The following is a 15,284-nucleotide window of genomic DNA, read 5'->3' on the forward strand; positions in this document are numbered from 1 at the left end:
TCAAAGCTATAGACAGGACTCGCGGGGAGGCTACTAGGGTTATGGAAGTACCAATTCATATTGGTCCTGTAATTTTTAATGTTACGTTTCAAGTCATGGAAATATACCTCTCATATAGTTGTCTGCTTGGTGGACCTTGGATACACATGACAGGGGCCTATACCATATTCATTACATTAGAAGGTGAAATTTGTTGTGGAAGGAAAGATGGCCTATGTTCGTGGAGAGGAAGACTTGATGGTGACAAAGCCCCCTTCGACCACTTATGTGGAAGTTGCTAAAGAGGCACTGGATTGTTCCTTTTGATCTCTTAAAGTAGTAAATATAGCATATGTAGTAGAAGGTCCCTCTTTCCTTAACCTTAGATTTTATCCACGCCTGAAATGGTGGCAAGAGTGATGATTGGAGGAAAATTCAACCCAAGGAAGGGTTTAGGCAGATAGCTTCAAGGAATTCCAATCCCTATAAAATTGCCAAATCTTGAGGTGAGGAAGATCACATGGTGAACTTGAGGAAGCTCTTCCATATATTGAGAAAATATCAACCCAAGCTTAACTCGAATAAATGCACATTTACAGCCACTTCAGGAAAATTGTTGGGATTCATATTAAGTGCAAATGGAATCGAAGTAGATCCGAACAAGTTAAAAAAAATTTAAGAAATGTCTGCATCTCGAACACAGAAAGAGGTTAGGAGTTTCTTAGGGAAGCTAAATTATATTGCTCGCTCCATCTCACAGTTTACAGCCATATGCGAGCCCATTTTCAAGCTTCTATAGAAAAGTAACCTTGGGAAATGGAATGATGTAACAACCCGAATTTTAAGTGGAATTTAAATAATAAAGAAAAGAAAATTGGAAAAAGGAACAGAAGGAAGTTGCCGAGCTTCGTCGACGAACACAGGGTTTCGTCGACGAAGGCTTTAAGAATTTCGTCGACGAACACAGGGCTTCGTCGACGAGAAAATACCAAGGGGGTTTTTGAGCCAACTGAATTTCGTCGACGAGGAGTGGATTTCGTCGACGAAATTTGTGAAGGACTCGTCGACGAAGGTCGGACTTGTCGACGAAATCCACTGTTCTATAAATATGGGGAAATCCGGATATTTAAGCTTCTTAAAGAAGCTAACACTCTCTCTCTCTCTCCCCTTCGGCTCACTCACTTTCTCTCTCTCTCTCTCTCTCTCTCTCTCTCTCTCTCTCTTCGTTTTTGGGCTATTTTTAAGCCGGATTGATGATTCGAAGTCACCACGACGCTCCTGGCGGAGTTCTCTTCGAATCTACTGGAGCGGATCATCGGAACTCAAGGTGGAAACCATCCCAAATTCAGGGTAAGACTTTTTACTCAATATTTGGATTTGTGACAGTTGAGAAAAGTGTTCTATGCTTAAAAATACTAAACTTTAATACTAGAAATTTTCATTTCCAGGGATGTTAGTTGGGAACATTGGGAATCATCCCTGAGTTGAGGTAAGGCTTTTAAGCCGAATTTGACTTAATGGTAGTTATAGGAAATGTTATACACATTGAAATACTAAAGTTTAATTTTGTGAGTTTTCATTTTCAGGGTGTTGAGTTAGGAACCCTGCGGGTACGGGGAAGATTTTCTTAAGGGGCTGTTCAGGAACCAGGTAAGGGGATAAACTAAACTAGTACTGTTTTGGAAAATGCTTATATATATATATATATATATATATATATATATATCATTTGATTTATGGAAATGTATATGTTTATTTATATATATGTTTTTTATTTGCAAAATACTGTGAAAATGATCGTATATTGAATATGAGGAAAATCTATTATGTGGCATGAGTAGTAATGGTTGTGAGATACTGTTTTTCTGGGAATGTGATTATATGATATGAGTTTCTATGATGGAAAAACCGGCGTACGGGCCTAGATATTTTTATATATATGTGTGATTTGCCGGCGTACGGGCCGTGCCATGTGGATATGTTTGCCGGCGTACGGGCCGTGCTATGTGGATATGGTTTGCCGGTGTACGGGTCATGCTATGTGATGTGATTTGCCAGTGTATAGGCCGTGCTATGGTTTTCCGGCGTACGGGCCATGCTATGAGATGTGATTTGCCAGCTTACGGGCTGTGTTATGTTTTACCGGCGTACGGGCCGAGCTATGATAAAATGTGTAATACCGGTGTATGGGCCGATGATTTTCATGATACACGTATATATGTGAAATGATATGATTGATGTGAAAATAAATGATATGAGATATCTATGTATCACGTTTTTAGTATATGTATATGATATCAGAACCTGGTTGGCTTGGTTTAGGCTAGCACTTGCACGGTACCGTCGCTATGTGTCCATAGTCTTCGTGATCATGATATCTATGTTAACACCGCTGTACGGAGTGGTGTGAGATTGGATGGTTGATGTGGTTATTTTCAAGAAGTGTGCTGTTATCGCCCTTGGTGTATGAACCAGTCTGGGTAGACCCATCAGACCTACAGACTAGACTATTCACTTGGCAGTGGTCGGCCAACCATTCTCAAGTCCCGAGTTCGGGCCACACAACCCAGTCATGTGGGGGTAATACATGACAACAACCAGCTAACCTACTAGGTTTGTTTTATGTTATTATTATTATGATATGAGATGAGAAATGTTTATGAAAATGCAGTATTTCTGTCATGTTTTGATATATATATGTTTCCCAGATTTGATAAACAGTATTGAATATGTTATGTATGGTATATGTAGAACACAGTATACTCATGTTGCCACACACTAGTATTAGTTTATTTCCCTTACTGAGAGGTGTCTCACCCCTAAATTTCATTAACTTTTCAAGAGCCCCAGATAGGAGAGCGGGAAAAGCTCCGCTGATATAGTGCTGTTAACTGCCCTTTTTAAGGGTAAGTTTTGGTAAGGATAGTGAGGTTTTGTGAGAATTGTCCCTAGATTTCATTTTTGGGATGTATATACTGAGAGATAGTGATTGTAGTACTCTGGTATATTGTTATGCATATTATGATGAGATATGTATGATTTTATGCTTTTTGTTACGTAGGCTTCTGCTGTAAGTTCTGTTATATCCCTGGTACCCACGGGTTCAGGTGGATGGTGACCTACTGAGCTGGAATGTGAGATGTATGATATTGATTTTATGTTTTGATGTTAAAAAAATATATATATGTGAAAATGAGCAGGTTGTGACAAATGAAGAGTGTTAGTAAGCCGTTGAAAAGATCATAAGATATATCCTAATCCACCTATGCTAGTTCCTCTGGTTCTTGGGCATCCACTTATCTTGTACTTCACAATTTCAAAAAATTCAATGGATTGTGTATTGGGGCAGCATGCTGCTTTGAGGAGAAAAGAGCAGGTTATTTATTATTTGAGTAAGAAGTTCACAGAAGAAAAGAACAATTTATTTATTATTTGAGTAAGAAGTTCACAGGTTATTTGGAGAAGACTTCTTGTGCTTTACATGGGTTGTTAATAGATTAAGACAATACATTTTGTATTACACCACCTAGTTAATTTCTAAGATGGATTCGATAAAGTATATCTTAGAGAAACCAACTTTAATAGGTTGGGTGACCAGGTGACAAATGTTACTCACAGAATATGACATTGTGTATGTCATAAGGAAGGCTATAAAGGGTAGTGCAGTAGTAGAATATTCGGCAAATAAAGCCATTGATGACTACTAGCCAATGAAGTTTGAATTTCCAAATGAATACATTGATGTAGTAGAACAATGCGACGAAGGCCAAGAGGCTGAATGGGTCATGCTTTTTGATGGAGCGTCAAATGCTTTAGGTTATGGAATAGGAGCCATGATAATCTCGCAAAAGGAAAAATACTTTTCGGTCACATCAAAGCTTCTATTTCCATGTACTAATAATGTAGTAGAATATAAATAGTGCATCCTAGGGTTACAAGCAACACTAAATTGAGGGGTAAAAAAGTTGATGGTCAAAGGAGACTTGCCCTTGGTAATATATTAATTAAAAGGGGAATAGGAGACCTGAGATGCCAAGTTGATTCCCTATCAACAATTTATCCTCAAAATGGTAGAAGAGTTTAATGAAATTGAATTTCACCATTGGCCAATGTAACCCGAGATGTCAAGTTGATTACCTATCAACATTTTATCCTCAAAATGACAGAAGAGTTTGATGAAATTGAATTTCACCATTGACCAATGGGGAACAACCAAATTTCTGATACTTTAGCGACACTTGTTGCAATGTTCAAAGTAGAGCCTAGGATAGAAGTCCTTAAATCAAAACATTATAAAAATATGATTAAAATAATAAAATTACAAATAATACACATTAAAAAATATTATAATAAAAGTAAATTTATTATAATTATTTTACTTAATTATTCTACTTCAAAATTTACTTTATAATAAAAATTCTATTAGACGTGACAATTGAAAAATGGTAAAAATATTTTGTACTTGACTTTCTTATAATTTTTGAAATATTTGTATATTTTCATTTTAATAATATTTAAATTCATTTGATAATTTAATTTTGATTTTAATTCAAAAGTGTATAAAATGAACAATTTAATCAAAAAGAATTATTTCTGAATATTAAAATTTTTGACAATAAGTATCAAAATAATTGAAAACCATAAAATTTGATTTTTAGTTCTCAAGTAAATGACTGAAAATCAATAATATAAACAAAAAATTAACAATAGAAACAAATAAATTTTTGTAATCTTTTTTTTCACGGTAGAGATTCAGAAATAGAAATAAAAAACGATGAGGATGTCAAACAAACCCTAAAATTGCTGTTGGTTAGTCAAATCAATTAAAATTTTAATTTATTTAGTATTAAAAACATTAAGCTAAGTTGTTAATTTTTTATAATTTTTAATTCCAACAGCAGCCGCCCCTCCCCTTGCATCTTTGAGTTAGTACATTCTGGGAATTTGGTCAAAAAGGGCAAACCGCTTCCGGAGATTCGCAATTCTAGGACAACAAAACATTTCATAACTCTCTCTCTCTTGCGAACATCGAAGTCTGCCCATTTGCGCCACTGCCCCAATTAGATCGAGTTGGAGGACTGCGCCCTCGTTCCGAAAGCCTCAGGTGCTTCTCTTCGTCTCTCTCTCTCTCTCTCTCTCTCTCTCTCTCTCTCTCTCTCTCACACACACACACACACACACACACACACACTTTCTTATGTTATGATTTTTATCTGTATCTGTTTTTTTTTGTGTGTGTGTGTTTTCTGGGCAACTTTATTCGACGTTTCCTAGTTTTTGTACGATCGGTTATCTCTCTCTCTCTCTCTCTCTCTCTCTCTCTCTCTCTCTCTCTCTCTTTTGAATTATCTTACGGGATCTGGGAGGTTTATTTTGATTCCTTTTTAACGAAATCGAGAATTTTGTGAAATTTATATATTCTTGCTCAAAATCTCATGTGAAATCGGTTCAAGTAAGTTTATGTTTGGCATATTCTGGCATTTATTCTCACATTTTGTTTAAAACTGAGGCTTTGGTTTTTTTTAAATTAAAAAAATTCAAATTTATTCCTCGTTGTGCCATTTTATACTTCGGCTGCGGGATACCTCTTTCGATTTGTCGTAGTTTGTGCTTGATTAATTTGTTGGCTGAGAAAACAAAGGGAAAATGATGAACAAATGAAAAATGGAAGTGGGACCTTTCTGATTCTTGTCTTAAGTGATGAAAATGGGTCATTCAAGATGTTAATGAGATTTCTCATGGGAAGCAAACGAAGCCTTATGGTTAGTTGAAGTTTAGACTAAGCCAAGCAGTTGTATTAGGGTCATTTTGCTGGAGTGGAGCCTTTTTATCTTCTTATTTTGTCAATAAAGAATAACTAGAGATCCAGTTATTGTCAAACATTTTCTCAGCTGACAAACATTTTCATATTCTAATAGTTTTTAATTGCTTACTTGATGTTTCACATTTATTGCATTTATATCAGCAGTAATTCAGATTTCATATCACAGGATGGCAATGATTGATGAGCCTCTGTATCCGATTGCCGTTCTAATTGATGAGCTAAAAAATGAAGACATTCAGCTTCGTTTGAACTCAATCCGCCGTCTCTCGACAATTGCTCGAGCACTTGGAGAGGAGAGGACCCGAAAGGAATTGATTCCTTTTCTTAGTGAGAATAATGATGACGACGATGAAGTGCTTCTTGCAATGGCAGAAGAGTTAGGGGTGTTTATTCCATATGTTGGAGGTGTGGAACATGCTAATGTTTTGCTTCCACCTTTGGAAGCCCTATGTACGGTTGAGGAAACTTGCGTGAGAGACAAAGCTGTGGAGTCATTGTGTAGAATTGGGGCTCAAATGAGGGAGTCTGATTTGGTGGAGCATTTCATTCCTCTGGTTAAGGTCAGATAACAAATTATTTGCTCTTTGATATGGATACTTGTTGTTCTGCTTTAGGTATTTGGCATCTAAGTAGTTCTTGGGCAATTTCACACACCTTGGAAAAAATGTGGCCTAGGCAATAAAATTAACTTCTGCTTTAAACAACGTTTGTAGTTAACTTATTTATAGATTCTTAATGTTTATAATGTATATACTGTTATGAGGTGAAATGGTTACTTGGCTAAAATGAGATAAAGTGATTAGTGATTAGTATAACTTAAATTATGGAGCATGCGGATTTGATTTCTGATTATTCTACACACTAGAAGGAAGGCAAAAAATATAAGGGGCATCCTTAATTTGAGTATTCACACTATTTTAATTCCCAAAACTAAGAAAATTATTTGTGAGGAAATATTCTTTCTATTCTACTTACAAGATGATTTTAGATCATTGTTGGATTGTGTATATCTTTTTTTTTTTGTCCTTATGTAAATTTCTTTGCTAGGATAATCAGTTTATCAATAAGTCCCACTACACAGAATGTCAATTGTCTAACTAGAGTGCTAGGGGCCCATATAGTGCGAAAGCATGTTTAGGGTGACTTGTAAGCAAGGTCTTAAATTCTGATTTCAACTAAAATTTTGAAGCTCCAAAGGAAAGGAATTCTGATACTAATTTCAATTTTGATTTGAAAAAACAATGAAAATTAGTTGTAAAGCTTGGAATTCTTTTATGAACTTTAGAAATGGTTGGACATAATATTTAAAGCTTTAGGACTAATATATTATAAATGAAATAGGTCTATGTTTTGCATGAGGTGCAATAGTTGTAATATAATATGTGTATTAAATATATTTGATTATGTAGATGAAATTCATATCAATTAAATATTTTTACTATACAAATAAAGATAATTTAGACATGAATGGCTAAATAAAATGTTGATGTTGAGTCTAATTTTAAATTTTTATATAATTTCATAAGCCCTTAATGATATTTTGTTTCGATTAAAAAATAAAATATATTAAGAGAGAAATTTCGTTTTGCATTTAAATCTATCATTTGAATTCCAAGGAAACCATTCTATAGTTAAAATTTTGACAAGTTTCGCTAACATTTTGAGATCTCGACAAATTTTGGATGATGCATTTTGATGGAAATTTCACGAGACGGAAATTGACTATCATTTAATTTCAAAGGTGATGGAAATTGGGAATTTCGACAATTTCGTTGAAATTTAAGACCATGCTTACAAGTTACCTACTTGATTAGCTGTCATTTTGTTGCATGGTCTTAGTCTAGATACATGTCATGAGCCGAACACCTCTCACCTTGTGAAGGGACATGCAATACTAGCTCAAATACTCTTGTTTAACTAGTCAGCCAAACTATACCACGATTTACCACAAGTACACATTCACTGTAGTTGAATGAAATATAAGTAGAAAACAATTAATGAAAGGAAATGACAAGCATGCGGTAAACATTGAAGTAACATAATTCATTAACAACACCTCCGTAAACAATATATGTTTAGCGAGGGAGGCAAGCATGCTAAACACGTTTACAAAAGCTAGTGAGTTTTACAAGATTGATGAAACTCATCCTCTCCTAAAAAGCTTTGTATGCTATTTTAACTTTGGCATTAGGCAATATCAAAATGTTTGAGGAGTCAATACTCCCATTCTACACTAATGCATTGACACATTCAATTAAGAAAACCTATACTACTATTTACATGATGGTAATCCATCCCGTTCACACAAGGCAAGACGTCATAGGCAAACATAATGCCCTGAAAAAGCTTGGCTCTTGACATTCTCTCCCGCTTATGTGGTTAATGTCCTTGTAGACTTTGATGCTAGGTACTTTTCAACTTCGTCCATGAATAGTTGTAAGTCTTTTGTTGAGATTCAACTGATTTCTTCGCCAAGGCCTTTCCACTTCACTAAGAATTTGTGCCGCTTCTTCCTTGATGATGTGGACTCTCTGTTTTCAAGGATGACTTCAACTTCTCTTCTGTCAAATTGTGCATTTTTTATGTTGCTTTGATTGACTGACTTCTACTTGGATCTTCAGTGTTAGTGTTGATTCGTTGAATGACTTTAGGCAGTTGCGTGAAACACTAGATGTACTAGGATACGTCTTTCATATTTGCTAAGTAGTCTCCTATCTCGACCTGATATGTTCAGGGTGATGCCAAGTTATCTGCGTTGAAGTGCAACAGTCTTCTCTCCCAATCTACCCACTTTTTCATTGCTTGAAAACTTTTTCTTGGTAAGCTCGAGCAATCTCTATATTCTGTTTCCATTATTTGGTGAAGATGTATGCTTTTGAACTCTTTCCTTTTGTGCGGCTTATCCACTGTATGAGGTAACAACAACTGCTAGCCTGTAACAAGCTTAAGAGGACTCTTTGTTGATTTTTTGAGTCCAATACTTATATTGATGCTGACAAAGTACTAGTATTTTATGTGTACATTTAATGTGTGAACAAGTTTTTCATTTCAGTACGAACATAAGATACCGAAAAATGGATGCCACTAGGAACATAAAGCTCACACTTTCTTGGCGAATTCCATGGAAAATGAAAAGTAAAAGAAGAAGACATTTTGATTCTACTTGTATTACATTTAATTTTTATTATTTTGGTCTGTAATAATGCATGCATCTGCATGATATGGATGAAAGCTCAGAATGACTGTAGATAGACCCTAGGGACAAACACACTTCACAGAAAATCTTTTTCTTAACAACTAAATCATACAAAAAGGTTTAAATTGGTTAGGGTCAAAATCGGGGCAAAAACAAAGCCTTCGGTCGACCTTTGTCGACCGATGCTGGATTTTTAGCTTAGTTAAAGAGCCTCGGTCGACTGAACTCTTATGTACTAAATGAATTGGTTGACCGAACTTGCCACGTGAGGCATGTGCTATAAAGCCTTGGTCAACCGACCCTTTATATGTTAAATCACCTCAGTCAACCGAGCTCACCCTGAGGGCATATTTGTAATTTTGGCATGCTCGGTCAACCAACCGATTGTATATTATATTACGATGGTTGACCGAACCACTGTTCGCCCCAAAGTCAAAATGTTGACCATGTCTCGGTCGACCGAACTGTTTTTGAACTAACCTTCCTCGGTCAACCGATCTATATAAATACACTTTTTCCAACTACTTGGTCGACCGAACTTCTAGTTCTAAAAGAGCTTGGTCAACCGAATCTTATATGAATGGTCAACCGACCTTTATCTCGATCGATCGACCCCACGAAGGGTTTATAATTGCCCTGAGACGGTCGACCATATCCTTAATTCAAATTTGCCCTGGTCGACTGAACTTACAAAAGTGGTTGACCGAACCTTTACCTGGGTCGATCGAACCTCTCGGATTGGAAATTTTTTAAGGCTAAAACGTCATTAATTTTTTAATTAAACTTTTCCAAAATACCGAGCGTATCCCTCAATGGTCAGATTTCCTGAAAATCTATAAATACCTCCTCCATAACTCAGATTAGCAACTTTGATTAACTTTAAAATTCTCTCTAAAGCTTCGTTAATCAAAGTTCCCCCAAATCAATCTTTATTGCTAAAATCATTTCTTTGGGGCAATTTTTTCAAACAAATCTCTCCAACTCTCTTCCATTCTTTTATTTCAAAAATCTTTTTGAAGAGAGTACATTTATTTTTGGGCACTCGTATTGTTGATCCATAGCTTTTACTCTCACTTAGCTTTTATTTTGAAAATCATCTTTGAGAGTATTGCTTGGGTTTCTCCCGATTATTTTCATTATAAATATTATTGGGAGAAATTATTTATAGCGCAAATATTTTCTTGAACTTAAAATCCCACATTCTCCAAATATTTTTTATTTGCAAAAATTTTAATTGGAGAACATATTTATAATATTCACATATATTTTATTTGTGCATTAACTATTTGAAAAACACCTTTACTCTACTGAGCTTATTTTATATCATAAGAGAGTGTATGTATTTGAGCTTTAATAATGTACATCTCTGCTTGTATTTAGCATGTTTATATGTATGAAAAATATTTTTAAATGTAATGGTTGGGTTCAGCTCGTGAATTGAATTGGTGAGTCTCAGCCCCGTAAGTGATACCGGTTGGGTTCAGCTCAGAAAATTGAATTGGGGAGCCTCTGCCCCGTAAGGGAGACAAGTTGGATTCAACCTTATAATTGAGTTGGGGTTTACCTTGCCCCGTAAGGAAAGGTTGTAATGGCTTTTGCTTCATCCATTTAAGTGAGTAAGGATAGTGGAATCCTTGGGGGGTATGCCCAAGGTAGGGACGTAGGTTAGTTTGGCCGAACCTCGATAGCAAATTTGTGTGTCACTCTCTCTCTATCTGATTTAAATTTCCGCACTTAAATTTCTATTTGTGCATGCTTGTTTATTCACTGTTACAATTATTTGCATGCACACATTTGAGTTAAATGGGATATGCCGCACGTGTATGTTTGAACGTATAGCTTCATTATTTTTCATATATGCTACTATACTGAATGAGATATGAACTGTGGTGAATCGGTGTAAATGTTTAAATTAGTCGAAATATTTTTAAAACCCAATTCACCCTCCCTCTTGGGATCACACCAATTCCAACACTCTTGTTGGTTGTTAAGCTTGTTTGGGCGTTGAAAAAGAACTGACCCACGTTGAGTAGCTGCACTTAGTTTTTTTGATCAGTAGGTGACAAAATGGTGCAAGTACTCCTCTTGTAGCCCATTGAATCTCTCCATTTGTCCATCCGTTTGTGGGTGGTAGGTCGAAGAGATTGTCAATCTATGAATCAAGGATTTTGAAAAATTTTGTCTAGAAATTGCTGGTGAATCTTGAGTCTTAGTCATTGACAATGTCTAGGGGAACACCCCAATACTTTACAATGTGTTTGAAAAAACAAATGTGCTATCTCCTTTGTTGAACAGTACTGTGGTGCGTATATTAAAGTTCAGTACTTTGAAAACCTGTCTACAAGCACGGGTATAGACACTGCGTCTCTCACTCAAGTTGGTCATGATGTCAAGTGAGATACTCTCCCACGATCTCGTTGGTACTTGAAGAGGATTTAGCAGTTCTACAATCTTCTTTTGATCCGTCTTGTCTTGCTGGCAAGTGAGACTTGTTCGGGTATATTTGACCACCTCATTACGCATGTGCGACTAGTAGTACCTCTACTTCAACAATGCTAAAGTGTGATGCCATGACAGTAATACCTTTGCTTCAACAATGCCAAAGTGTGATGCCATCCTTGATGGCTTGCTCACAACATTCTCTTAGTAGTGTCTTCCATGGTAGTTAGAATCTTATGATTCTCGATTTGATTCATACAATTTGTATCAATCCCACACCAAATTGATCTGAATCTTAGTATCGAATCTAAAAACAATTGAATCGTTGCCGAATCTATCAATTCACCTTGTGAATCTTATTAATCGATCTGAATCTATTGATTCACATGATTTTGGACCTATCATATCTTGACACACTCGACTGGTTTAAAACCCCAAAAAACAACATTTTTTTATTGCTTTTATTTTTGCAAGATTACCCTTCATCCCTTGTCTATGCTAGTTTTGTGCTAGAAAAGAGGAGAAAATAGAACTTTAGGTCTAATGTTGACTTCACAAAACCATTTCTTCACTCTTAGAGGGGTATGATGCTTTGCCATTAAGAAGGGGCCAAACACTCATTGGTTAAGTTGGTACAGGTGGTACTCATGTTTCATTGTGTTTTGAAGATTCAGAAGCTGGTTTTTCGAGTAGTTTGTTCAATTATTATTATTTTTTAGGTTAATTGTTTTTTTAAAAAAATTTTTAATTTGAGAAAGAATATGCATGAAATATTATTTTCTTAATTGTTGATAAACATTGGACGTTTAGTTTCATATTATTTTTTCTTGATTCCTTCCCTTAAACATCACAAAAGTTCATTTTTAATTAATATTCTTGACTCATTCCCATACTTTCCATTTGTTTGGGGAAAGCATACACATGAAATGTAATTTTTTTATTGTCAAAATTTAAATATATTTTACCATTTTGCTTGTTGCTTGTATATCAATATATGCATGTCATTTACAATTGATTTTGGAAATTTGCACTAAATCTTACGATTCGATTTGATTCGATTCTTGATTCCCAAAATTGGAATTTGATTCATGATTCGAATCTCGATTTGACAACTATGGTGTCTTCCTTAGGTCTCCAACTCAAGGCACAAAGAGCCAATTACCATGTGTCATTAGCAATCCATCTTTTAACCAGAACTGGCACGCTTTGCCCTCTTTAGCGAACTTCATGAGGTTTTGGGCAATTGGATCTTTGGTAAGGTTCTTCTTGATGCGCTCCCGCATTGTCATGGTGGCCTTACTTACTGTCAAAGTGTCAAGTGTGTTACCATCTATAAAGACACAAGCATCAAACTTTGTTAGGAATTCTTGCCAATGGACCTACTTGGGTGATAACTATGATTGTGTAAAAAAGTGACTAACAACTGAGTTATATGTTTTCACCACAAATATCGACCCAAGTAGGTAATTTTGCCATGTGTCACGGACCCCCAAAATGGGACTCAAGTAAGGGCCGTGTGGCACTCGTTGAGAGCTCTCCCTCGACAAGTCAGCCAAGTCTCACATGTTCAAGCCTGCAATCACGAGCACCTAGTGAGTCTCAATACTCAAGAAAACCAAGGAACAATAGGATATCACACGAGCAATATATTTTTATACACCGAATAAGACTATAACAATCCAAGGCAACAAAACACCACAATGAAAAGGACTACTTGTATTATTCAACAACAAGAGAATAATCATACAAACGATAACATAGATAATCATATATTCATTCCAAATCCCTGGAGAATACAATTATAGTTGTATCTCTCTCCCCTTTTTCCCCATTACATTGTCACTCCCTAACATCCTCCCCCACTCATTTTATCGACGTCCTCGTCGATGTGTTGTAGAAGGCCGTCTCACTCTTTTGAAGTCGAAGTTGATGTCATTGTCTTCAAATTTCTGAAATCTTCAATCTTCTGTATGGCATGCTGAAGGTTGTCTGCCGTTTCCCAACTATTCTCTTCTTCCCCCAGCCCCAGCCACTGAACCAAAAATTGCCGTTGTTGACGACCTTCTGCATTGACGACTCTGTTTGCAATGATCTCCTGGACTTCTTTGTTGACAGGCTACCTTCTGGAAATGGCCGATCTCCTTAGCTTTTGTCGGTGTGGATCTGCATCATTTGTGTGGAATGACTTTAAATTGCTTACATGAAACACAGGATGGACTGGACGTCTGTGACTTTTCATCCACTCAGGCTGCTCAAGCCGATAAGATGCATTTCCCACCTTCTCGATCACTCTAATTGGACCCTCGTAATGGCGTAACAGCCTTTTATCCTTACCGCGAAGAAAGCGAAATGTCTCTTGTGGCACTTTTACAAGAACTAGATTTCCAGCTTCAAATTGTTGTGGTTGTCTCCCTTTGTCAGCCCATTTCTTCATGCGCTTCGATGCTTTTTCTAACTGAGCTTGAGTGACTTCGATGTTTTGCAACCAATGTTTCGTAAATTGGTATGCTTTTGGGCAATTTCCTTTGTATGGACCATCCAGAGTGTGCGGGAGAGTCGGTTGTTGACCTGTCACAATCTCAAAAGGGCTTTTATTAGTAGCAGAAGATTTCATGGAGTTAAAACAAAATTGTGCCGTGTCTAGTAAAGTAACCCAATTCTTCTGATTGGAGTTAACGAATTGTCGCAAGTATTCCTCCAGCATCCCATTAAAACGTTTGGTCTGACCATCTGTCTGTGGGTGATAGCTGGTGGAAAGATTAAGGTTTGAACCCATCAAGCGAAAGAGTTCACCCCAAAATCCCCCCATGAATCTAACATCCCTATCACTGATTAGGCTTTCTGGAACACCCCAATATTTCATCACATGCTTGAAGAATAGCTGAGCTGTCTTCTCTGCTGAACATGGCTTTGAGACTGGTACGAAAGTTGCATACTTTGAGAACCGGTCAATCACCACCAAAATTGTGTCATACTCCTCTACTTTTGGCAACAAGGAAATGAAGTCCAAAGAGACACTCTCCCATGGCCTGGCAGGAACAAGCAATGACTTTAATAAACCTGAGGTCTTCTTTCTTTCAACCTTGTCTTGTTGATAGATCAAGCACGTTTTGGTATAACTCATCACATCATCTTGCATATTCGGCCAATAGTACCCCTGTGTAATCAATGCGTGAGTTCTTCGCCATCCAGGATGACCAGCCCACAATGTATCATGACACTCTTTTAGTAGGGTTTTCCTCAAGTTTCCCGCTTTGGGCACATAGACTCTCCTGCCTTTAGTCATAATCAGTCCATCTTCTACCCAGAATTGTCGAGTCTTTCCTTCTTCTATTAGTGTGCTCAGGGAGTGCGCCTGCTGGTCTGTACTTAAATGTTCCCTGATAAGATTCTTCAAAGATAACGCCGCCCTACTAGTTGATAGATGATTGATGAGTTTCAATGCTGCCAATTCGGTTTTTCTACTTGAAGCATCAGCCACTTCATTCGTCTTCCCTACTTTATATTCAAAATCAAAATTAAATTCATCTAGCTTCTCTTGCCAACGGGCTTGTTTTGACGTTAATCCAGGTTGTGACAAAAAGTGAGTAACTGCCACATTATCTGTTTTTACCACAAACTTGGACCCCAAGAGATAGTGCCTCCACACCCGAAGACAGTGTACCACTGCGAGAAGCTCCTTTTCCTGTGCTGTATAGTTCCGTTCGGCACCCGATAATTTTCTACTTTCAAAAGCAACTGGATGCCCTTCCTGCAAGAGAACTCCCCCTAATGCAAAGTCTGAGGCATCTACTTGCACTTCAAACGGTTTTGTCACATCAGGAAGGATTAGCACAGGATCTCTTA

General features: G+C 36.8%; 1 protein-coding gene across 2 annotated transcripts in view; it reads left to right on the top strand.

Moving 5' to 3' along the window:
• The first annotated feature begins 4,846 nt into the window (after nt 1-4,846).
• Nucleotides 4,847-15,284, top strand: part of LOC131146270 (serine/threonine-protein phosphatase 2A 65 kDa regulatory subunit A beta isoform-like) — a 59,661-nt gene continuing 49,223 nt past the window's right edge. Inside the window, exons 1-2 of one of the 2 annotated variants that reach the window (XM_058095743.1) lie at nt 4,847-5,083; nt 5,970-6,363. In XM_058095743.1, the coding sequence (XP_057951726.1) occupies nt 5,971-6,363 (393 nt within the window). In that variant the 5' untranslated portion in view covers nt 4,847-5,083; nt 5,970. The remainder of the gene's footprint in view (nt 5,084-5,969; nt 6,364-15,284) is intronic. The other variant, XM_058095744.1, reaches the window with a different exon arrangement.

The sequence above is a fragment of the Malania oleifera genome, chromosome 13 (assembly GCF_029873635.1).
Source record: "Malania oleifera isolate guangnan ecotype guangnan chromosome 13, ASM2987363v1, whole genome shotgun sequence".
Taxonomy (NCBI): domain Eukaryota; kingdom Viridiplantae; phylum Streptophyta; class Magnoliopsida; order Santalales; family Ximeniaceae; genus Malania; species Malania oleifera.